The 26896-nt window shown below is 41.6% G+C and overlaps 1 protein-coding gene across 1 annotated transcript in view; it reads left to right on the top strand.

The window, feature by feature from the left end:
- Window positions 1-15777, top strand: part of FLT4 (fms related tyrosine kinase 4) — a 241440-nt gene extending 225663 nt beyond the window's left edge. The window contains 4 exon segments of the mRNA XM_030212922.1: window positions 608-750; window positions 2098-2218; window positions 11198-11283; window positions 13934-15777. Of these exon segments, the coding sequence (XP_030068782.1) occupies window positions 608-750; window positions 2098-2218; window positions 11198-11283; window positions 13934-14153 (570 nt within the window). The 3' untranslated portion in view covers window positions 14154-15777.
- Window positions 15778-26896: the final 11119 nt, after the last annotated feature.

Below are 26896 nucleotides of genomic sequence, written 5' to 3'. Positions count from 1 at the left end.
GTCAGAAGAGAGTTCTGCATTTTTTTTAATATCTACTGTTGGCACAAAGCTTAAAATGGAGTCAGCTGACTTCATGCTGAATTATGCCCTGCATGTTGCATTAATTAATGCAAGCGTTTGGCCCATGAACACCTGTATTAGACCCTTTTGAAAATAAATAGATGTTCCATGTTGTTCTACTACGAGCATGCTGAGATTTGATATTTCATTAGCAAACCAAGACTACATATCCCAGAATTCATTGGGATCAATATTCTAAAAAGATAGGACTTAACCTCACCCTTACTAATATCCTGCCCCTAATGTTCTATGGACTTAATGTGGTTGATGTTACCATCTGCTGCTCTACTTTCACCTCCTCCCTAGTCCCTAAAGTTGATTCTTCCCATTGACCTTCCCTAGCCCTTCTTCTTTCACTCTTGCCCCCACACCCCTTGTTTTCTCTCTCCTTCTGCTAATACCTTTTTTCAGACTTAGTAATTCAGTTTTACTTCAGATAAAGCACTGCAGAATCCTGGTGATACCAAGGACTATTTAGCAACAGGGTTGTGTGTATGTATTTTAAATGTTAGCCCCTTAGGTATTCCTGTATTTCTTCTTTCAACAGGAAGGTAAAGACTACATTCCACTGAATGATTCTCAGAGCTCTGAAGATGATGGCTTTTCCCAGGTGCCTTCCTCTGCTCAACAGAACTCTGATGAAGAGGAGTTTGATATGCTGCGGCTTCGCTGCCACAACTTAGCTGTGAGGTAAACCCTGACTGATGCATTAAACCTACCACTGATGGCCGTCACCTAAAAAAATGCATAATACTTCTTTTAATAACCTGGCTGTTTCAAGATCATTTTGGATTTACTAAGGTTTCTTGTCCTCCTTGTTTTCTGTATGGGCTTCTAAGCCTCCAAGGCAATTGCTTGTGTGGTTCTGATACTGTTGCTTTGAGTGTTTTTAACATGAGGTAGGAAGTTGTCAGTCCTGTATGACTCTGATAGGTTCTTCAGTCTAGGCCTGGACCTTGGGTTGGGGAATTAATATAGAAGTGATTACATTATGGAAATGAAAGTTTATCTCATAGCATTAGTTTTTATAGGTTCTTTTTGTTCTTGTGGATTGTTATTATTGTATGAAAGATGTTTTTATTGTCTTTATTGATTGAGCTTGCTTAACTTTCTCATAAATTATATTTGTTATCATTTTAAACTGTTAAGACCAGTCTAGTCACTATTGGATTAGTTCCCATCTCACCATCAAAGAGATTCTCAAATGAGGGATTAGTGGTCTTAAATTAAGGTTTTTACTTGAGACCTAGAGGACCTATTCATGCAGCATACCATACATACATACATGACAACATGAAATTTTGTGTCTAAAAAATTCATTTTATACATTTTATTATTTTCAAAAACATCCAGTTCACAAACACTGTTTGCATAGAACACAATCCAACATCATCATAAACCAGGCATCAATATGCTATAAGGCTCAGCATACCCCTCCCCACCCCCACCCCCCTCCGATCCAACCAGCTTATGTTTATATAACGATTCATTATGTTTGAATTTTATGGGTGTTTTTTTTATTTACTTGAAATTCAGTGGTTGGGTATTGTGAATAGCTGCTTCTCTTAAGCAGCTCCAGATTTCCACTGAATAACTGTAGCTTGTGCTTGAAGCACTGAGAAACACAAGACAATGAAAATTCCGTCTGTGGGGTGTGTGATGGTAGATACCAGCATGGCTGCATAAGCTTGAATACATTCTGTTAGTCTGATTCAAGTCTCTCTTATATCTGAACGCTCTCTTTTACTTTGGTGATCTTTTTGTTCATTGATCTCATGGTCTGCATCATGAAACAAAGCAGGGAAAACACAAAGGGGAAAGAATGAGAAGGTACCAGATTCCAATAAAATTTGGCTTTATTGAGTATCCAATAAACAGTTTCAAGGATCCTTTTGGATACTCAATAAAGCCAAATTTTCTTGGAACTTTAGTCTCCTCAGATATTCCCTGATCTGTGGGGCACCAGTTCTTCCTTTTGATTAAGTTCTACATCATGACAGAATGTTCGAACTGAATAGATATGTTCCCCTTAAACAGATACTACAACTGTGTGTCATTTCCGGGCTGTTTCACGGGAGGAAATCAGATTCGATGTCCATCCAGAGTGAAAACTTTTGAAGAGTTTCCCATGACATACACCTCCTACAAATCTCATCCGGTGAGTGTGTATCACAGCACGACGCAGAAAGGAGAATGAGGACATCAAGAGCATTCCTCTACAGCAACACATCACAGAGACTCAGAAGACTAAACTGTGGCTTTCCATGTGACAGTTCCGAGTATCATTCCTGCATATTGGAACATCAAACCAAACATTAGACTTTCAGAATAGGTTCCTTTTATGTTATGTGCTGGGGGGGGGGGGGGGGGGTAATTTAGTAAACCATTCTTGCACATAAACCCGCTAATTCTATAAAAGTCACCAAAATTTCCATGTGCAAATTTGAGTGTGCGCCCAATTTGTGCACAATTTAATTGAATAACAAACTAATTAGCACCATTAATTGGCTTTTTAACAAGCAATTATTGGTGCTAATTAGATTTAATTGGAATTTATGTGCATAAATTTAGGCATGGGATCCTAATTTTACACGTGAGTAAAAAAAAGGGGATGTGGAAATGGGAGGGTCAAGGGCAGAAGGAGGGTGTTCCTAGCATTTATACGTGTTGTTATAGAATAAGGGGGGATACGCGCCCAATGTAGGCACGTACATTTGCATCACATTTCAATTGGTGCAAATGACCACACCTAAAGTGAGGCATTATTCCCGGGCGTAAGGGTTAGTCTAGAAACTGTGCCTAACTTTATGCGCAGCATATAGAATAGCGCTTTTTTCAGCACCAATTTTTTCAACACCATATATAGTATTCACCCCTCAGGGAGTGGTTCTATAAGTGGGTTCCTTCTCCCGTTAAAGAATACCTGTGTAACCCAACATCAGCATGCCTTACATTTACACACTTTCAATTGGCACCCACTATAATCTTAAGTCTTTAATTCGGACGGGGGTAATCCACAAATGTTATATCTCAAACAGCCCAACGTCCCTTCAATTTACATCTGCTAAATACTTAGTAGAGCAATGTTCTGTTTACAAAGTCATAGACCTCAGTGGCGAATGTTTTCACATGAGCCAGATAACCTCTTATCTCATTTTGCCTCTGCACTGGTCTATTGTGACTTTTTTTTTACAAATATGTTCAATTAAATTAATTTATCATAATTCAAGATTCGTAAAACCATTTGTACTTAACTTATATATTCAAAAGGTTGGACCTCTGATCTATGGTTTTTGCTTTGTATGGAAAATCTCAATAAAAACAAATATTAAAAAAAAAAGTTGGACCTCTGGCCAACATGCGGCATGCTTCGCAGCAGCTGTGTCAGGGTTCGGTCCACAGTAAGCACACCATGAAACAACAAAGAGGAGGCAAAATGAGCTAAGAGGTTATCTGGCTCCAGTGACAACATTTGCCACAGAGGTCTGTGACTTTGTAAACAGAACATTACTCTTCTAAGTATCTGGCAGATGTAAATGGAAGGGATGTTGGGCTGTTTGAGATATAACATTTACACACTGGCAGTTACACAAGGTGTAACTGTGGGCAATTAAAAGTGGCAACGGAGCATGTAAGTTGAATGCATAAGTGGCAGCAACACCCATGTTCCTCCCATGCTCCACCCATGTGAGCACCCCCCCCCCCCCCCCCGTGCATTCATGCGCTCTAAGAGAATAGCACTTAGCTACTTTGCTGCCACTTCATGTGTAAGTGCACCTATCCACAAAAGTTTTAGTATTCTATAAAGTTACACATACAGGACTAGATTCTATATATGGCTCCTGAAAATTCAGCATCGAAAATATGTCCGCCTAGGCGCTGTTTATAGAATACTCCTAGCCAGTTTATAGAATATGCCTAGTGGCCATGCCGGCACTTAAGTCTAGGCGCGTCCATTTACGCCAAGTAGAACTTGGTGTAAATACTGGCGCATAAGTTAAACACTAGGCAGTTGTATTCCATAACATGCACTTAGATTTTTGGAATGTCCACAATCTGCCTGTTCCATGCCCATGGCCACGCCCCCTTTTGGCAGTGCATATTAGAATCTACGTTCAACATTTTACAGAATACATCTAGCAAATTAAATACATAAGTAGTGCCACACTGGGAAAAGACCAAAGGTCAAGCCCAGCATCCTGTCCATGACAGCGGCCAATCCAGGCCAAGGGCACCTGGCAAGCTTCCCAAACGTACAAACATTCTATACATGTTATTCCTGGAATTGTGGATTTTTCCCCAAGTCCATTTAGTAGTGGTTTATGGACTTGTGCTTTAGGAAACCGTCTAACCCCTTTTTAAACTCTGCTAAGCTAACCACCTTCACCACGTTCTCCGGCAATGAATTCCAGAGTTTAATTATGCGTTCGGTGAAGAAACATTTTCTCCAATTTGTTTTAAATTTACTACACTGTAGTTTCATCGCATGCCCCCTAGACCTAGTATTTTTGGAAAGCATGAACAGACGCTTCACATCCACCTGTTCCACTCCACTCAATATTTTATATACCTCTATCATGTCTCCCCTCAGCTGTCTCTTCTCCAAGCTGAAAAGCCCTAGTCTCCTTAGTCTTTCTTCATAGGAAAGTCGTCCCATCCCCGCTATCATTTTAGTCGCCCTTCGCTGCACCTTTTCCAATTCCACTATATCTTTCTTGAGATGCAGCGACCAGAATTGAACACAATACTCAAGGCGCGGTCGCACCATGGAGCGATATAACGGCATTATAACATCCTCACACCTGTTTTCCATACCTTTCCTAATAATACCCAACATTCTATTCGCTTTCCTAGCCGCAGCAGCACACTGAGCAGAAGGTTTCAGTGTATTATCGACGACGACACCCAGATCCTTTTCTTGGTCCGTAACTCCTAACGTGGAACCTTGCATGACATAGCTATATTTCGGGTTCTTTTTTCCCACATGCATCACCTTGCACTTGCTCACATTAAACGTCATCTGCCATTTAGCCGCCCAGCCTCCCAGTTTCGTAAGGTCCTTCTGTAATTTTTCACAATCCTGTTGCGAGTTAATGACTTTGAATAACTTTGTGTCATCAGAAAATTTAATTACCTCGCTAGTTACTCCCATCTCTAAATCATTTATAAATATGTTAAAAAGCAGCGGTCCTAGCACAGACCCCTGAGGAACCCCACTAACTACCCTCTCCATTGTGAATACTGCAACTTTAACCCTACTCTCTGTTTCCTATCCTTCACCAGGTTTTTAATCCACAATAGGACCTTTCCTCCCTCTCCCATGACCTCCAATTTCCTCTGTAACCTTTCATGAGGTACCTTATCAATGCCTTTTGATAAAACAGATTCCAGATACACCAATATCAATCTGGCCTCCCCTTTGTCCACATGTTTGTTTACACCTTCAAAGAATTGAAGTAAATTGTGTCAGGCAAAGATTTCCCCACACAAAAGCCGTGCTGGCTTGGTCTCAGTAATCTAGTCTTTGGATGTGCTCTATACTTTGGTTTTGATAATAGTCTCTACCATTTCCCTGCACCGATGTCAGACTCACCGGTATATAATTCTTATTAAGCCAATTAGTATCAATAATTGCTTGTTATATTGGCAATTATCGGTGCTGATTGGCTTGTTTAAGTAATTAACTTGTCAGCGCAAATCAGAATATGACCGGATTTACGTGCACCAATTTCAGACATGCTATAAAGAATCCAGGGACAATGGGCCAATACGCCAGTGCCCTTAAGTTGCAGATTTTCTGTAAATAAGCTCATAAATTAAGGTACATCTATAAGTATGTGCTGGTGCAAGCTGGTGCACATGTGTACAATGCAATGCTCAGAAGCAGACGTGGGGCAGAACATTGACAGAGTCGCAATTTGCACATGTATTATATAAATATGTGCGGCCATGTGTAGAGTATACACAATACATTTACCACTGCAAAATGGCCTCACCTTCAATCTAGACACGATTCTGCAAGAATTGTGCTAGTTGTTTTATAAAGGACAGATAGTGGAGTCAATATTCAAAGCAGTTAACAGGCAGGAGGAATGCTGCATGGTTAATAATCACCTGTGTGGGGCTATCCATTGATTATTAGGAAAGGTATGGAGAACAGATGTGAGGATGTTATAATGCCATTGTATCGGCTCCATGGTGCGACCCACACCTGAGTATTGTGTTCAATTCGGTCACGCGCATCTCAAGAAAGGTATAGTAGAACTGGAAAAAGGTGCAGCGAAGGGTGACAAAAATGATAGCGGGGATGGACAACTTCCCCATGAAGAAATACTAAGGAGGCTAGGGCTTTTCAGCTTGGAGAAGAGATGGCTGAGGGGAGACATGATAGAGGTATATAAATAACTAGTAAAAAAGGCCCGGTTCTGACACAAATGAAACGGGCGCTAGCAAGGTTTCCTCGGAGTGTGTATGTTTGGGAGAGTGTATGTTAGAGTGACTGTGTGAGAGACAGAGTGCAAGTGTGAGTGGTGTGTGTGTGAGAGAGAGAGTGAGTCTGGGTGTGAGTGTGTTTGTGAGAGAGTGTGTGTGTGAGAATGAGAGTGTGTGCAAGTGTGTATGTGAGACAGTGTGAGAGAGAGAGTGTTGTGTGTGTGTGTGCGAGAGAGAGAGTGTGTGTGAGACACAGATTCTCTGTGAGAGTGAGTGTATGAGACCAAGCGAGTGTGTGAGTGACTGTGTGGCACATAGAGAGTGAATGTGATACAGTGTGAGACAGAGTGTGTGAGAGTGAGAGTCAGAAAGACATTGTATATGAGAGAGAGAGTGTGAGCCTTGCCCTCCCAATCCTTGCCCATCTGTCCCCTGCCCCCTCCATTCATCCTTTTCCAGCAATTCCCTTCTCTCCCTGAGCCCTGCCCTCCCAATCCATGCCCATCCATGCTCCTCTGTCACCTGCCCCCTCTATTCATCCCTATCCAGCAATTCCCCTCTCTCCCTGAGCCCTGCCCTGCAATCCATATCCATCCATGCCCATTTGTCCCCTCCATTCATCCCTATCCAGCAATTCCCCTCTCTCCCTGAGCCCTGCCCTCCCAATCCATGCCCATCCATGCTCCTCTGTCACCTGCCCCCTCCATTCATCCCTATTCAGCAATTCCCCTCTCTCCCTGAGGCCTGCCCTGCAATCCATATCCATCCATGCCCATCTGTCCCCTCCATTCATCCCTATCCAGCAATTCCCCTCTCTCCCTGAGCCCTGCCCTCCCAATCCATGCCCATCCATGCTCCTCTGTCCCCCTGCCCCCTCCATTCATCCCTTTCCAGCAATTTCCCTCTCTCCCTGAGCCCTGCCCTCCCAATCCATGCCCATCCATGCTCCTCTGTCCCCTGCCCCCTCCATTCTTCCTTTTCCTGCAATTCCCCTCTCTTCCTTCCATGCCCCCCCCCCCTCGCATCCCTGCTCCTCTCTCTCCCCTGTCCCAGCCTGGCCCGCCCTCTTCTTCCCCCCCCCCCCCTCTTCGCATCCATGCTGTCATTTTTCCCCTGCCCTCCTGCTCCCAGTGTTCAACTTTGCTGCCCACCCTCTTCTATCCCCCCAACATCCCTTTTCTTTTGTTTTTTTTTTTAAATTTACCTCCGTGGTGGCGGTTCCGGCAGTGCAGCATCAGGGAAGGAGGCGGCGCTCCTGACGTCTCTAGCCTTCCCTTCGCTGTGTTCCGCCTTCTTCTGACGTCATCATTGACGTCAGAAGAAGGCGGAACACAGCGAAGGGAAGGCTAGAGACGTCAGGAGCGCCGCCTCCTTCCCTGACGCTGCGCTGCCGGAACCACCACCACGGAGGTAAATCTAATATACTAAAACGCACCGTGCGTGGGTGCGATCAGTTTGTTTGGTTTTTTTTCTGCCCTCGCGATCCGTTTTTTTTCCCCGCCCTTGACGTCATGACGTTTGACGTGAGGGCGGGGCAGAGACGGCTGGGTGGCTTCACACCATGAATCCACGAACCCTTCAGAAAGTGTTTGAGTGACTTCAGAACGTTGTCTTCAGAACGTTCACGGTGCGTTTTATTATATTAGATGAGTGGAGTGTAACAGGTGGATGTGAAGCGTCTGTTCATGCTTTCCAAAAATACTAGGACTAGAGGGCATGCGATGAAACTACAGTGTAGTAAATTTAAAACAAATAGGAGAAAATGTTTTTTCACCCAACGTGTAATTAAACTCTGGAATTCATTGCCGGAGAACGCAGTGAAGGCGGTTAGCTTGGCAGAGTTTAAAAAGGGGTTGGACGGTTTCCTAAAGGATAAGTCCATAGACCACTACTAAATGGACTTGGGAAAAATCCACAATTTCGGGAATAACTTGTATAAAATGTTTGTATGTTTGGGTAGCTTGCCTGGTGCCTTTGACCTGGATTGGCTGCTGTCGGGGATAGGATGCTGGCCTCGATTGATCTTTGGTCTTTTCCCAGTATGGCATTACTTATGTACTTATGTACTATTCATAAGAACATAAGCGTTGCCTTACTGGGACAGACTGAAGATCCATGAAGCCTAGCATCCTGTTTCAAACAGTGGCCAATCCAGGTTACAAATACCTGGCAAGATTCCAAAACAGTACAATACATTTTATGCTGCTTATCCTAGAAATAAGCAGTGGATTTTCCCCAAGTCCATCTTAATAATAGCTTATGGACTTTTCTTTTAGGAAACTATCCAAACCTTTTTTAAGCCCCGCTAAGCTAACTGTTTTTACCACATTCTCTGACAACGAATTCCAGAGTATAATTACACGTTGAGTGAAGCAATATTTTCTCTGATTTATTTTACATTTTCTACTTTGTAATTTTATTACGTGCCCCCTAGTCCTAGTATTTTTGGAAAGAGTAAACAAGTGATTCATGTCTACCCATTCCACTCCACTCAGTATTTTATAGACCTCTATCATATCTCCCCTTAGCTGTGTTTTCTCCAAGCTGAAAAGCCCTAGCTGCTTTAGCCTTTCCTTATAGGGAAGTTGTCCCATCCCCTTTATCAGATAGTGCTGCTGAATAACAGTGCTAACTAGTCAAAGTGAAACTGGCTTTTTTATGGGTGGTTAAAACAAAAGGAGGTAAAACCCTCACGAAACCGTGAGATATAAAACAAAAAGTGAGGAAAGTGAATGAGGATACCAAATAATTTGTTTATTCACATAAAAAATGACGTAATTCGCATTAAAAATGACCCAACACGGCCGTGTTTCAGCCCAAAGGCCTGCCTCAGGGGTCTTTGTAACCTCAGAGAATATGACTTGAAATGTGTACTCCAAGGGAAATAATAAGACAAAACTCTCTTGGGTCTCCTCTCTTCTAAAAAAATGTTTAAAAAACAGAACAAACTTGTTATACTCCTCTCCTCTATTTTACATTTGTACACATCTCTTCGGAGAGGAGTATAACAAGTTTGATCTGTTTTTTAACATTTTTTTAGAAGAGAGGAGACCCAAGAGAGTTTTGTCTTATTATTTCCCTTGGAGTACACATTTCAAGTCATATTCTCTGAGGTTACAAAGACCCCTGAGGCAGGCCTTTGGGCCGAAACACGGCCGTGTCGGGTCATTTTTAATGCGAATTACGTCATTTTTTATGTGAATAAACAAATTATTTGGTATCCTCATTCACTTTCCTCATTTTTTTTTTTCTGGGTGGTCCAGGAGTGGAGTCATGGTGGAGTCGGCACTTAACCAGTTAAGTGCTGATATTCAGCCTTAACCGTGTAACTTTAACCAGCCAAATAGGTCCACATAAAAAGCATTACTGTCTTTGTCCAGTTCAACTTAACCGATTAAGACTGAATATCGGTACTTAACCGGTTAAATGCCAGCTGGCCTCAACTTAGATGCACTTATGCTGATTTACGCTAGTATTCAATGTAGCATCTTGGCGCACAGATGTTACAGAATTGGTGCTCGACGCTTGGCACCGGCACACCTAAATGGAGGCACCAATTTATATAATTGCCTCCTATGTGTGCATCCCTGGTGGAAGATTTGAGTAGTTTGGTTGGAAGGAAAGGGGATGTGTTTGATATACTGCCTTTCTGTGGCTATAATCAGTGGTTTACATTTTATGTACAGGTACTTATTTTGTACCTGGAGCAACGGAGGGTTAAGTGACTTGCTCAGAGCCACAGAAGTAGCTACAATGGGAATCAACCCCAGTTCCCCTGGTTCTCAGGCTGCCGCACTAACCACTAGGCTACTCCTCCTATCATTAGATTCTGGACAAACTGAGCTGAAGACTCAGTAGGAAAACAGTGTAAAAAGAAAGAACACATCTCTTGTTGTTGAGATTCATGGTAGGAATCAGATACATGATAGAAATCTTCAGGTGAATAGTATAACCAAGATCTTCAAGACCTTAGCTACAGATTTGGTTGGAGTCTCAGAACCACAACCACAAGATGTTCTAGTAACTCAAATGACTCTTAATAAGGTCCAACTAGGGCAGTATGGTCCTTTTTGGATCACGTTTGAGAAGGGACTGAGCAGTGTGTAACTAAATCTCACTGTAATTATTACTTACAGGAAAAATGAAAGACAATGTAATGTACTCCTTCATAAAATATTGAAGATGGAGAAGTGTTTGGACTCCTTGTGTCCATAAGGGAAAGAGAATGGGACTTGATACACTGCCTTTCTGTGATTTTTGCAACTACATTCAAAGTGGTTTACGTATATTCAGGTACTTATTTGTACCTGGGGCAATGGAGGGTTAAGTGACTTGCCCAGAGTCACAAGGAGCTGCAGTAGAAATTAAACTCAGTTCCCCAGGATCAAAGTCCGCAGCACTAACCACTAGGCTACTCCTCCTCTAGCAGATCACAGAAATGATTGCATTGATCCCTAGGAGAGCTTGGACAACTGTGTCTTGTGTGAGAGATTGAGCTGACACAATGCATTCAAAAGCTTGACCCTGAAGGTGACTTTCCTCAGTTCTCACTCAGCTGAGGAACTTTGACTGCCTTGTGCAGTCGCCAGAGAAAGACCTGAGGAGGTAGAGTTTGAAAAGATTGAATTTTGACACTGTGGTGCTATGATTGTATCCTGGATTGCTTGACCATGATAGGTGCTTATCACTTCTTTCTTCTCTACAGGACAACCAGACAGATAGTGGAATGGTGTTGGCATCTGAAGAGTTTGAGAGGATAGAAAAGAGACACAGAACAGAAGGTGGAATCAGGTACCTCATATTACCTTTCCCAAAACTAGCAGCCAGCCTAACAGACAGTCTGATTTTTGGCCTCACAACATCACCAGCCAGTGGGTATTTCCTCATCATCCTTCAACCCCCAAATCTACCTGTTCTAGATTCCAGCTCCATGATATGCTAGAAGGGGCTTATTAAATAAGGGAAAGGGAAATGGGACTTGATATACTGCCTTTCTGAGGTTTTTTTTTTGCAACTACATTCAAAGTGGTTTACATATATTCAGGTACTTATTTTTGTACCAGGGGCAATGGAGGATTAAGTAACTTGCCCAGAGTCACAAAGAGCTGCAGTGGGAATTGAACTCAGTTCCCCAGGATCAAAGTCCACTACACTAACCACTAGGCTACTCCTCCTCTAGCAGATCACAGAAATGATTGCATTGATCCCTAGGAGAGCTTGTGAATGAAATAAGTGAATGAAAAGTATGTGTCTCAACAAATGGAGCAGTGCTGGTAAGCGCCCCTGAAGAAAATTTGATGGTAGTACGTTGCTCATCCAGTTTATACTGAATTTACTGTAAAAAACAAAACAGCTAAAGAGTCCAACTCTAACACTATTAATATTTTGGGGGTTACTTTACAAACATCTCCTCATGTAAGTTGCATTCTATTTATTTATTTATTTACAAAATCTTGTATCCTGCATTGTCTCCAACTCGCATATCATATAAATGGTAGTTTTGGAGATCCACATTATGCAGAGATTTCAAGGGGGCATGGTTTGGATGTGGCTTGGGTGGGCCAAATATCTACATTTGTCATCTCCATTTTACAGTGAGAATACATGTTTATAGCAAAAAATGTCCCTGTTGAGTTTTGCACCAGCTCAGAGGCATGCACAGACTTTGAAAACGTGCTCATTTTGGTCAGGTCTTTACACAAGAGAGGGAGTAATTCTCCATCATATGCCATTGTTCATTTTCACCTCTACAATGAAAATGTATAAAAACTGTGGTCTCTGTATGTAATTTGCAGCACATATACGTTTGTGAAATGGGCAGGCTACATATGGAAGAAATAAAATCATACTTTCTACAAAGAAGTAAATTCTTGCCATTCATCTTTCAACTTGTACGCTTGTAAAATGGCTGTTCCCGCTGCATGTGCAGGCAGATACTTGTGTAATCTTGCACGTCTTTAGATATATTCAAAAATGTTCTGCGTTTGGGAGAGCCTTTGTAAAATACTGCTCCAATTGAGCACATCCCAACCTGGACATCTCAGTTCCAATCTCAACACTCTATGTCAAGTGGGCCATGTAATATTGTACATGATGGCAGGTAAAAACAATGGCCAATCCAGTTACTGTAGTATAATTCACATTGCTAAGGATATATCCCAACTGCCACCATAGAAACTTGACTGCACCCCATGCTTTCTTCTTCTCAGGCCTGTACTAAAGCAATCAGACTCCTTATCCAAGTCAGTTTCTGTTGGGTTCCTCTATAGTTTTCTACTCTCTTGAGTTGATTAGTGTGCAAGTTCTCATACTCAACAGTTGTCCTCCTCCTAAGTCTTATTACCAAGCTTTTTAATAATCAAAACAGCTACCAAAAATATTGAGGCTGTTACCTAAACATCTGATTGCCTCAGTCCCATGACCTTTCTGAATGAAACCTGGTCTTCAGTGGTTTGGTCATCATGAGATCTGGATAGATGATGAAGATAAGCAGGTACTAGGAATGGGACACTGGTCATTAATTCATTTTCTATAAGTCACTTAACATCAGCCCCATGGTAATGACTGTCAGCTGCTACCTGATGAAGCATATTTTCAAAGTACTTAGACTTACAAAGTTGCATAATAACCTTTGAAATTTTGTAAGTCTAAGTGCTTTGAAAATGAGCCCCATAACATAGTAAACAATGGCAGATAAAGACCAGTTTGCCCATGAAGGTGACCAGGGTTGAATCTGCCACTCTGTGCAGGCTACCTCCCCCACCACCACTTTTGTTGTTAGGGTTGTACATGCTACTCAGTGCAGATCGCCCCCCCCCCCCTTTATTCTCTCTGCATATAATATATGTAAATTGCTTTGGTTTTACCACAGAAAGACGATACATCAAATCCATGACCCTTTGTGTGAAATACGTTACCTGGGTGAAAATACTCTACATACTTTTTTATTCTATCCTCTTCCCATATGGGGATCTTCTGTGTATCTCCCACACCTTTTTGAATTCCGTCACCATTTCCTCCCCACCACCTCCTGTGGAAGAGCATTCCAGGCATCTACCATCCTTTCTATGAAAAACTATTTCCTTATATCACTTTGAGTTTGTGCCCTTGCAACTTTATTTTATGTCCTCTAGTTCTATAGTTTCTCCGTTTTTGGAAAATGTTTGATTGTTTATATCTATCAAGTATTTAAACATCTGTATCATATCTCCTATCTCCCTCCTTTCCTTCAAGATATACATATTCAAGTCTTCAAGTCTTTTCTCATACATCTCCTGGTGGAGACCCCATACAGCGCTTGATTTTAAATTAATGATTTAGAAAGAAGCTTTGATGCACACTTCAAAAGCCATTGTTACTTCCTGAAGTTATAAAAACTTGTTAAAAGAGCTGTTGTCTTTCAGCACTATTTTGACTGCTTTTCTGTTTGTTTCCTTCACAGCAGTAAAGGGAGCAGCCAAAATACAGAGCTGATACCAGAACACTCAAGCCACAGGTACAGGTGTCGTCCATCATACCAGTGTCATATTGGAGGCCAGATGTTTTACAACAGTGAATATGGAGAATTATCAGAACACTCAGAGGGGGACAGCTACACCCCACCAGGGGAGACCGCCAGTCCAACCACCATCCATGCTTCCTTCTTCTCGGACCAGTACTAAAGCAATCAGACTCCGTGCAGACACCGTAGCAGACGTTCAACTTCCATTGCCTTGCCTTGCATCAACGCTGTACAGTTACTGCAGGGCAGAGCTTTTGCTTCAACCTATAACAAGACAACAGGAAACCTAAGTGAGAACAGAAATAGTGAGACAGTAGGATAGGGAGAACTATATTGAGGTGTGTGTCAGGCATAGCTATGCAACATTACAACTTGGATTCTACCACTGAAATGCAATGTCTATGGTGAAAGTGAAGGGAATGATAGGAGAGGTGAGGTGGGGAGCAAGAACTGAGTATTGCTCTATTTGTTAAGGTTGAAAGTGACTCGGTGGATGGAGAGGCACTGATCGCTCTCTGTTACAACTCCCTCTGAAGGTATCTAAGTCATTATTCTTTTAAGGAAGAGAAGACTTTAATGGGCACTTCTATCACCTTCCCTGTGGGATCTGGGTGCATCAAAGGAAGGGCTGCCAAGCTGTTTCTAGCCATTTCAGATGGGACAAAGGCAATGTGCTGTAATTATCACATTCATGTCTTAATACTGCTAGTATGGGGCTAATTATAAATCAGAATGTTGACATGAGTCAATCAGATTCCACTATTTGTTTATGTATAGGGACTGTTTTCATAACTGACTTCCACTTTGCCATTTTCTTTGAACACTAGAATTTGTTTGCATTTTTGACTCTTTCAATTCCCCCTCCCCAACAGAGTTATTCTCTTTATTCTTTAATCCATTGTTAGTTAATGTGCCTCAACCATTCTTACAATGCTCAGTTTCTGCTTCCAGGCTTCATGCTAAATGAACAGGGCAACAGTTATAAATATTTACAGGTCTGTCCTGTCTCGTTTGGGTACTTTTTTCACTTACACAATTTTTCAAAATAAAGGGATTTTTATGGGGGTTTTTTAAAGATAAACAGCTAAAGAAGCTAAGTGATTCAGTGAAATGCAACTTCTCATCATGAGTACACTGCTGGAGGCCGTAAGGACTGTATAAATCTGACAAGAGGAGTAGCAAAGGACATGCTTCACTTTTTGGTATTTAAGTGCAGGAGAAATATAACCATCTTTGAATGCAGTGTCAGGTTCTGAGAGTACCCAGGACCCACTAAAAAGGAATTCAGTAATGGCTCCGCTCCAGTTTGGATGTATTAAAGATTTCTAAGTGCCCCTTTGTAATAAACATATGACATCACACCGAGAGAGTACTGATACAGAATGTTCTGATCCGCAATGACTTTTCGGCGGCTGATGTTTCCTTCTGTTGACTAGACTAAGGTTTTCCGTTTGCATCTCCCGCTTACCTTTCCTCCCATTTCACCTCCCCCTGTTGGAGAATCCTTCTACAAGCTACACCTTAATCCCAGAGAGTTTCTGCATGCAGGCCAGGCTTGTATGTACAGAGATAAGTGGTTTAGGTTTTGAAGTTTTGTATTATAGATATGTTTTTCCAAACTTATCTTTCCATCATTCGTCTATATATGCAAACACACCAGCTATGTTACATTGACCATACACTTCAGACATTGCATGATACAAAGTATAATGTTTTGCTACCTATGCATCATTTTACTTAGAATTATCCTGAGCAGGTGTGGGTGGGTTTGAGCTGACTTTGGATGAGCCTTCTATTTTTATTTTTAATACAAAAAATATACATACATATATAAATATATATATACATATATTTTTCTATAGAATTATCTGTAATTGGCTGCTCTTCCTACCCTGTTTGTTGGTACCATCTTCCCATAACTTCAGTATCTGTAAGAGTTCCTTCGGTTGTCGAACATAAGCAGTCTAAAGAAAGAGAGAGTGGATTCTGTACTGTGCACCCTCTCTTTCCGACAGAAGTCTTCTGCTGTGTGCCCAGGTGGGAAACTTTACAGGGTCTTTTACGCTAAAATTGTGGACGCATTAAACGTTAAAGACGCCAATGCATTCCTATGAGCGTCTGTAACGTTTAGCATGCCCACAGTTTTAGCGTGTGCTAAAAACGTGAGTGCACCTTAGTAAAAGACCGCCCTTAGATATTTAGGTGTATACAAATAGAAAACAAGTCTGAAATTCTATTTCACAAACAGATGGATGCCTAAGTAAGTCACGTACTTAATACCTTATGCAGTACGTATGATGCATGAAGATATCTCAGCCTATTGAAATTGCTCATGAGGCTTGCAATTGTAAAGGCACAACCTTAAACCCCACTTTCCTGGGAGTGTCTAACTCTGCTTAATTTGTGATTTTGTAAATTTCCTTTGGCCACCTGTGTTGTTCTTGCAAACATCTAATGATGTGCTTTTGCTAAATTAGATCTCAATGGGGCCCGTTTACTAAAGTGGGGTAAGCATTTTACTGCATGAATTAGTATACAGTAACAGTTATTGCACAGCCATGGCATTCACTGCGTGCTGATTCACTCAGTTACTGCTTACTATAACAGGGGGATGGAAATGGTGCAGAATGGCCATGGATGGTGCCTGCACCTTGTGTAGCCACTGCAAATATGTGCAATTGCTCTTACTGCTTCCTCTAGAGGAGGCTGTAGGTGCTCCAATACTATTTTCATGGAGTTTTACCTACCGCCCAATGCATTAAAAAAATACCTGCCCCCCCCCCCCCCCAAAATCAATGAATATCTTTACGCTCTCAATCAGCTTCCTTACTCACCTCTCAACCCCCCAATCCCCCAGCACTTTTGGGTGACCCTTGTGGGTAAGTGGAGAGAGAGGGCAGGCGCAAACCTAGGACACTCTTGTCCCTTTGCCAACCTGGATTAAAAATCAGATTTCTGATCCCTAGTGGTAGTCTTGTGGTACTATCACTAGGGATCAGCTGCCAAGTACCATGAACATAACATAAGAACATAAGAGTAGTCATACTGGGTCAGACCGTGGTTCATCTAGCCCAGTATCCTGTTTCCACAGTGGCCATCCAGGTCACAAGTACCTGGCAGAAATCCAAATGGTGGCAACATTCCATGCTACACATCCCAGGGCAAGCTTCCCCATGTCTGTCTCTATAGCAGATTATGGACTTTTCCTCCAGGAGCTGTCCAAACCTTTTTTTTAAACCAAATACTCTAACCGCTGTTACACATCCTCTGGCAATGAGTTCCAGAGCTTAACTATCTTTGAGTGAAAAAACATTTCCTCCTGTTTTAAAAGTATTACCATGTAACTTCCTTGAGTGTCCCCTAGTCTTTGTACTTTTGGAACAAGTAAAAAGTCGATTTACTTCTACACCACTCAGGATTTTGTAGACCTCAATCATATCTCCGTCGCTTTTCCAAGCTGAAGAGCCCTAACCTCTTTAGCCATTTTGGACCTAAGCCAACAACAGGACAGGAGCATCTGGTGATCAATCATGCCCTTCCACTAACTAACACACAAGAGACAGCCCCAGTAAGTGTTATGGGGGAAATTGAGGTGTTGGGGGAAGGATAACAAGGCAGTTTGAGAGGATCAGGGTAGGGTTGTTTTTTAGGGTAACTGGATACAGATAGCATGGATACACTTACCATGTGGTAAGTGCTTATTTTAGTAGCACTATTGGGGTTTATATGTGCATGAACCAGCATTTAGAAGCTTATATTACATGAACATCTAAATCCTGATTTTATAAAGCTGGGATATGCTCTTTTAAAATGAAAACATGTACATCAGCAAGGTCTGGGCATATTTTGGGCGGGGACTAGGGCAGTCCTAAAAAAATAAATATGTAGTCCCCATTTCAGAAAGTGCATGCACATTTATTTCCAAAAAGACAGGATGTCTAAGGTTAGAGAAATGTGCTCCTAATCATCAGCACTCCACTGGCGAGATTAGGGAGCTCACCCCTTAATCCTTCAGTAGTTGATGTCCTCCCTGAAAATAAACGGCACAGGATACCGGGATCTTTGACAGTTTCAGGAAAATTCTGGCATATAACATTTAGGTGGCTATTTCATAACATTATGTGCTATTTCACATATATTTTAGGAAGTAGGAAGTGCACCTCCACACTTTGTGTGGTCCTCTCTCCTGAACATATATTTTAGAACAGCTTTACATCAGCAGATCCTGTCTAAAATACTAGCAGAACTTGAGACATCACAACCTGAAAATCTCAATTTGTGTAGCCTTAAAATCCACCTCCACATGACCTTCCCTGTGCAGATGGTATTGCTTTGCAGCTAACACACAACTGCAAACTTTATCACATTTTAGTAAGCAGGCTTCTGTGTCTATCCAGAGAAAGCAATTTTTTTTACCATATTGCGAGAGCTCGGTCCTCAGTAATTAAACACAGAAGCATTGCCAATCTCATCACTCAATGCATCTGACAAGACTGTTTTTGAGTTATGTAACAACATATTGGTTCTACTATTTTTACCTGCTCTGGACTCATTGCCCATCAAGATAAAACATAGTGAAACCAGTAAACTACTAAACACCTTTCAAATTTCAGAATAGGCTGTAAAAAGCACTTTTTAAAAATCACAACCATCAAAAGTTTTAGTGCTTTTGAAGGAAGTAAAAGAAGGTTGAGGGAATTTGGGATGTTATTGAGGAAGGCAAGTGCAATGATTGCAATATTCAACCAATGCTTATTTGATTGAGAAATTCAAATCATTGGTTTCCAGTATCCCCTAGACCAGCACTTCTCAACCCTTTGCTGGAGGCACACCTAGCCACAATTTGCATATAAAAAGACCTATAATCATTGCATGCAACTCTATCTCATGCATATTTATTATAGTGACTCTGAAAAACACAAAAGGGCTTATTTTCCAAAAGTAAAAATGTCCAAAAAGTGGCATAAATCTGCATTTGGACGTTTTTCTCACAAAAACATCCAAATTGGTATTTTCAACGCCAATAACGTCCATCAGAAGTGTGTTCAAATCATAAAGGGTCATGTCAGGGTGGAATCTGGGCATTCATAACAATTGAACATTTTTCTGTCATAATAGACAAAAACAAAAACATCCAGGTCTATAAGTTGGACGTTTTGGTCTAGACCTGTTTTATTAACAAATAAGGCCACAAAGTGCCTAAATGACCAGATGACCACTGGAGGGAATCAGGGATGATCTCCCCTTACTCCACCAGTGGTCACTAACCCCCTCCCACCCACCCCCCCACCCCCCTAAAAAATGTATTATAAACATTACTTGCCAGCCTCAGATGTTATATTCGGAGTCCAGTAGAGAAGTATACAGTCCCTGCAGTAGTCTAGTGGTGGGTATAGTGCACTGCAGACAATGGACCCAGGCCCATACTGCTCCCTATCTTGTTACACTTCTGGTGGAACTATGAGCCTCCAAAACTCATCAGAAATCCACTGTACACACATATAGGTGCCCCCTTCCCAATAAGGGCTATTGAGTGGTGTACAGTTGGAGGTAGTGGGTTTTGGGGGGCTCAGCAGACAAGGAAGCATGGTGAGATATGTATCTGGGGAGCATTTTATTTGAATCCACTGCAGTGCCCCTAGGGTGCCCATTGCTCTCACTGTGATGTCTGTGTGGCCAGTCTACTAAGAATGCTGGGTCCTCCTAACATCCTAATTGTTGTGAATTTTGGGGCGTTTTCACTTGGACTTTTTTTTTTTTGTGTGAAATGGACCAAAAAGAAAATGCACAGAGCACATCTGGCAAATAGCCACTTCAAAAAAAAAAAAAGATAAGTGGTTTTTGGGTTATGAAATGGCTATATTCCCACTTGAATTTGTACATTTTTAGCAAAACGTCCCAAGTTGGACTTAGACATCATATTGAAAAGGCTCCTCAACGTTTGCCCCAGTTTAGACTGGTAGACAACAGGAATACAACCTTTCCTGGTCAGAAGGCATGCCTACATGAAACCCTGTGTGGCATGTGTCAGCCCCATTGAATAAATAAAAACCCTTTATTTTAATGAGAAACTTGAGCCTGTCTTGATTTGTAGTTGGTTGAAGTAAGCTGGAGACATACCCACAGCTCTTGCTTCCCCAACTTCAGACCCTCTCTTTATTTGCTCTGGATGTACCACAGACCTGATAAATAGAACTTACATAAAAATCGACAAACACAGTAGCAAAATGAAGACAGCATGGTCTGAAATTAGTGGCTGTTCGTTAGCCCATGCTGTTCCAAGATACAGCCCAGCAGCCTTTCATTCACTAAACCAGTCTTCAGATATAACTGGAAACGTTCTTCACATTTTACATGACTGAAGAATTAAAGAATCCCCAACCCTTGGACTTATTTTTGGTTAGCTTATGTTTTGTCTTTGAAAGTAGGTATAGAAGAATTTTGCTAATTATTCTAGACTTGGGAGTTGGAACACTCCAGGAGGCTAACACAATTAAGCTGCACAATTTGTTGCCAGAGGATTAGTCAAGGCAGGGTCTTAGAGAGACAGAGCCGGGCCCGGGGTAAGGCCGCGCCCGCCCCGAGGATCGTCGCACCCCCCCCCTCAGGATCGCCACCACCCCGCCCCCCCCCCCAAGGATCGCCCACCCCACCCCTCAATCACTACTGAAGTCACCCTCCCTTCCTGCTCCCAGGCTGCCAGCACCGCAGTTCCCAGTCTCCACCTACCTACCCTCTACTCCTTTCTGCCTGCCATTGGACCATCTTCATTTCAATTTTTAAAAAAAAATCTCTAAAGCAGCAGCACAGCGCCTTCTCTGCGAAAGCAGCAGATCGCCTTGGGCGGGCCTTTCATCACTGTGCCCCCCCCCTCACAGAAATAGAAAGTTACATCAAAGGAGGGAGGAAACACAGTGAGGGAAGGCCTGGCCGAGGCAATCTGCCGCTTTCACACAGAAGGCACTGCGCTGCCGATTTCAAGATTTTTTTTTTTTTAATGCGGGGAGTCGGACGACAGACAGAAGGGAGCTAAGGGTAGGCACGTGGAGATGGGACTGCGGAGGGCCCTGGGAACAGGAGGGGGCGAGTGACTCCAGCACCGGGCCCTCCTTGGTGGCCCGAGCCTGGGAATTTTGCCCCCCCCCCCCCCTCAGTGGCCCTGAGTCAAGGTTGTTGATATAGCTGGGTTTAAAAAGGTTCAAACTAGTTTATGGAGAGGAGATGCATTAGCAATTAACTGAATGGAGATGGCGACTGCCACCTCTTAGGTTTGCAAGTGAAGGACAGGATAGGGATCTCCACATTAGGCTCTGACAGGTACTTCAATGTGACTCGGATTGGCTGCTGTCAAAAACAGGAAGATGAGCTCATTGGTCTGACCTAGAATGGCACTTTTTATATTCTTATGTTCATCATAATATCTTCTTAATGAATATTTCTCCATAGCTCTGCTAAAACAAATAAAAAAGCAACTACATTACTGTAGCTGTTGGCTAGGATAAGATGTCCAAGCCCCAGTATACAAGGGTTAAATGAAAAGTAATGCATCCAACTCCATAACTCGTGTTCAAATGAAGATAAAGAATAAAAAATGAAAATAATGCTTGAAACTTGCTCTTTTATTATGTGTGTTTACTTTTTACATTGTCACCACCCGCCACACATTTTTGTCAGCAATGGACAGGTTTTTGAAAGCCATCATGAAAGAACTGCACATCTTGTCTCTTCAACCAATTTCTTACATTCATTTTCACTTCTTCATTTAAGTCAAACAGATTGCCCCCGAAGGTATTTCTTCAATATTTGACAGAGGTAAATCACATGGCGTTAAGTCTGGGTTGTATGACGGATGGGGTTAAGAATGTGAGATCCATCTCTGTAATTGCCTCTGTGGTATTTTGTGCTGTGTAGCACAGTTACATTTAATAAGTTTCACAAACATCATTTTGCCCCTCTTGGTCCAAAGGTTGGTTCTATCCCATTTGGACTTTTGCAACTCTTTGTATATAGGACAAGAAAATTGCAATTGATACAAAACACTGCAGTTCGATTGATTTTTCAATTAAGAAATGTGATAGTGTTTCTAGTTATCTTGTGGGATTCACTGGCTTCCTTTAAATTCTATGTTGCTTTCAAAATAGCCTGTACGGCTTTTCATATTTGTATGCTACTTCACCGATTTATTGATCCAGCTCTCGTCTCAATCATTTTTTTTCTTCATGTTGAGTACATGATACATTCCTATTAAGATATCCTACTGTTAAAAGGATTACAATATAAGCGACAACTTTGATTCCATGTTTTATTTTGTGCTATTTCTATTTGGAATGATCTGCCTCAGTACATTACGGTGAATCTATGTATAATTCTGAAAGAAATTGAAAAACTTTTCTGTTTGATAAGTTCTGAGGACTTATTTTGTGATAGCTCTAGTCTGAATGTATTTTGTATAAACTTACTTTTATTGACAATGTGCTTCTCCACCGTTAATTATTTGGGTCTCTTATGGTGTAAGCCACGACAACCTCTAGCTGAAACGTGTGTGGTGAATAAGTTTCATATTAGATTAGATTAGTGTTAATGTTGCAACAAAATTTCTTCCAAACTCTTCTCAATCATTCTTCCAAAGCTTTCAGGGTTATAATGTAACACTTTGAGTGATCTTCCAATTGTATTTCACAAGTTTCGTCAACCTTCTCGTGTGAGACTCGTCTGTCACTGTCACGAGTTATCCACTTTGTTTCTCATCACATAAATCAGCCCTTCCTGGTCCATAGTCCTTTACATTTAGTAGCCCACACATCAACACAGTTATCACCATAAACAACCACATACGACAGTGAATTTCATTGCAGGGGACTCCTTCAACAGTCAAAAATTCTATCATGGCACATTGCTTAAATTGGCATCTATGAGTGCTCACTGGATGCTTCCATTTCACAAGCAATAACAAAACAGCCTTTTCACACAGGCACTTCTCTTCAACTGAGATGAAGGAAAAGATTTAAAAGAGCAAGTGAACATGTGTAGCGCATCAGTGCTGCCATCTGTTGATGAATTATGGAGGTGGTGCCATTACTCTTCATTTAACCCTCTTAATATGAATGATGTATCATTTTGTAATTTTAACATTTCTCCCTGTTGTGCATGAACACAGCAAACCCCAGAAGTGCTATTCAGTTCAAATCACTAATCAAAACAATATCATGTTCCCCTGAAACGTTTCCATATACAAGGCTTTCTGAATATGTCACAGCTGACGTGCATCCATGAAGAATGCATCAGGTGACAAACACTGATTTACAGTACCTGGTTGGTAAAGAAATGTGATGATATATAATCAGCTACTCAGAATCAACTCCTTTGCAAGACTACTATGACATGAAATTGCAGTGAATGTGCAGTGTAAAAACTAAACTTGGAAATTGAATGGCATCATCTACTCACTTTCAAAATTCTGTGTTTTCAAGAACTCCGTACCTGCAACCAAGGGAGAATTATTTTCCCATGAAGCAGGGGATTGCCAGCTCTGAGGCACTTGATCTAATTGGGATTAGAGTACTTCTCTACCAAAGATTGCTCTCCGTTCACTTGTGGTGTGTGGGCCAGGCTCTTGCATGACTGCTTTCATTAGGCCATCAAATATTGAAAAGAGGTGTTTATTAATCACGATCTACAGATTATTTAAAGAAGGTGGAAACCATCATTCTGAAGATATACCCGATTGGGTACTCCCCCAACAATGTCCAGTATCTTTCATCATAAGCATTTTTTAACAATAGATATGTTGGTGTCATAAATCTGCTAATTTTAGGGCATGTCTACAATGAACTATGACATCCCACTGGGATAAAAGGGCAAAGAACATCTTATTAACTTGGATTCTGAGGGTACTTATAAAATTGCCACTCACTAGGGTATACAAGTACAAGCATGGAGGTATGAGAGAGTATCAATCTCCCTTGTAGATTCAGAAAGTAAGACAACCTTGCTTTCCTTGAGAAAATAAACCCACTTTGTATTCAATTATCAGATGCAAATATGCAGCCCAAACTTGTCCTTTAATCCAGCTTGAAGCGTGGTTTCATTCTTGCCCATTAGAAAACATAACCCTGACTGACCTGGTAAGTTTATGGTTCAGGGCTGTGTGAATCGCTGCGCAGTGCACGCCAGTACTAAGAAGCACCGTGGCAGAAGCAGGGAGAAAAAAAAACTGAAGTGCCGGACTCGGGGAACGAGGTGAGAGCACAGGGAAAGGAGCAGCAGAAGGGAGGAAAAAAGACAGAGATTACCTTCCGGGCGGGGGGGGGGGGGGGGGGTCCTTCATTTGAAGCAACCGCTGCACAAAGAAAAAACAAAGAAACAATTGAAGGACTCGCTGTGGGAGCGGAGGGAAGGGAGCGAGCCAGCCAGCTAGGGATACAACAGCGAGTCAGTGGCATGCACCATTCCTGGGTGGGCCTTGGGCAAAAGTGGGCTGCATTCCTTCTATTAGAAACTCAGGTTCCTCACAGGCAGACCACAATGAAAATAAGAGAGATACAGAGCTGGGAGCAGAGTAGCCCACATTTTGAGGAGTTCTACTGTGATTCTGAGTAAAATGGTGTGGTAGCCATGTTAGTCCACTTTTAAAGGTAATAAATAGAAATAAAACAAAACAGAGAAAAGAAAATAAGATGATATCTTTTTTATTGAACTAAATCATCTTATTTTCTTTTCTCTGTTTTGTTTTATTTCTATTTATTACTGTGATTCTAAAACTACTTCTAGTAACTGTCAAAATACCAAAATTACCAAACTATTTTGCTACAAGGTTTACAATATTTTTAGACAAAACAGTGGAGGTGTTGTGATCAAAACAGTGATGGAATTCAAAAACATATGGGATGAACTGAAAGAGAAGGGAATCAAAGGAAAACATAAATGACCTTCACATTTTCAACAAAGGCATAGAGGGGTGTAACTGTATAGAGTGACAGGTACAACCCTAAACTAACACCTAGAGGAATGTAATCTGCACAGAGGCAGGTATAACTCTAATCACCTTAATGAGCAGAGTAGATGGACCATACAGGTCTTTATCTGCCATCATTTACTATTCCCCAAACTCTATATATGGCACCTAAACTGATCACTTGTCTAACGTCAATTCAAGAATGGGCTAAGCACAACAAACTTTGCCTGAGCCCAAGTAAAACCAAGTTTCTCTGGGTCCCTAACACAAGTGGATACATACCTGACATCAAAATCCCTTTTGGAAGTATGAACTCCCTCTCAAATCACAAGTTAGGAACCTTGGAATACAGTTAGATTCAACACTTACTCTGATTCCCCACATCCAAGCAACCTTCAAGAGCTGCTTTTACTATTTGCGACAGCTACGCTGCCTCTCTCCTTACATCGAGAAGGTAAATCTTATCCCAGTTGTGCATGCCATGGTAGCATCAAGACAGGATTACTGCAATGCACTATACAATGGTCTAACTACAGTTGATTCGAAATGCAGCAGCAAGACTCATAGAAGGTTGCAAGCAACGTGACCACATCACACCATTTTTGCAAAAACTTCATTGTACAATACAGGGCTAAATTTAAAACTCTATGTCTGATCTTCAAGGCCCTGAAAGGAAATGGCCCCGAGTATCTGAAGAATAGGATGATCCTCCAAACACCGCCAAGGACACTAAGGTCCTCCCAAGGACTTTCACTAACTACACCCTCTCCAAAAGACATTACATGATGTAATACCCGCAAGCGAGCCTTCTCTGGAGTAGCCCCCATACTCTGGAATGCATTGCCTGAAAGGCTCCGCTTAACACAAGACTACCTCTACTTCAGGAAGCAGGTGAAACAAATGCAAACATGGAAACAAATGCAAAGAAAATACAAATATGCAATAAGACAAACCAAAAGGTCTTACTATAAAACCAAAATAGGGCCAGATTACAAAGACGCATAAATTATACCAACTTGTGAATAAATTACTAGATACCACATTGGTTTCCACAACCAATACAGACATCCCATCTGCAGATAAACTTGCAAAATACTTCAAGGAGAAAATTGTAAACCTACGCAAAACTTTACCACAGAACACCACTGATTTTGAAAAATTCATTGACTGTATGGACCCAACCCCCGGTGAATACCCAGCAGACCGAATCTGGACAAACTTCGCTTTCCTTACCAATGAAATCATAACCCAAGCGATTAACAGGTTTGCCAAGTCCCACTGTAAACTGGACACATGCCCCAACTACCTAATAAAATCAGCCCCTCAACACTTCATAGCAGACCTCACTTCACACCTAAATTACATGCTGCAACATGGATTATTTCCTAATGACAAAGGCAATATACTACTCACCCCAATACCTAAAGATTCAAAGAAAAAAGCAAATGAAATCACCAACTACCTCCCGGTAGCATCTATCCCCCTGGTAGTCAAACTGCTGGAAAGCATGGTAACCAAGCAACTTACTGACTACTCAAACAAATTCTCAATATTACACGAATCACAATCAGGATTTCACTCCAACCACAGCACCGAAACAGTACAAATCACTCTCCTAACCAAATTCAAACAAGAAATAGCAACTGGCAAAAGTGTACTTCTCCTACAATTCGACATGTCTAGTGCATTCGACATGGTAAACCACAAAATACTACTAAACATCCTAGAATACTTCGGGATCAGTGGAAGTGTACTTAGTTGGATCAAGGGTTTCCTAACCACAAGAACATACCAAGTGATATCAAAATCGAATATATCATCACCATGGAAACCAGAATGCGGAGTACCCCAAGGTTCACCGCTATCACCGACCCTCTTCAACCTAATGATGACTCCACTAGCCAAATACCTATCCAACCAAGGCCTTAACCCCCATATCTACGCAGACA

This window comes from Microcaecilia unicolor, chromosome 8 (genome assembly GCF_901765095.1).
Source record: "Microcaecilia unicolor chromosome 8, aMicUni1.1, whole genome shotgun sequence".
Taxonomy (NCBI): Eukaryota; Metazoa; Chordata; class Amphibia; order Gymnophiona; family Siphonopidae; genus Microcaecilia; species Microcaecilia unicolor.
This window is presented reverse-complemented; position numbering and strand designations above follow the sequence as displayed.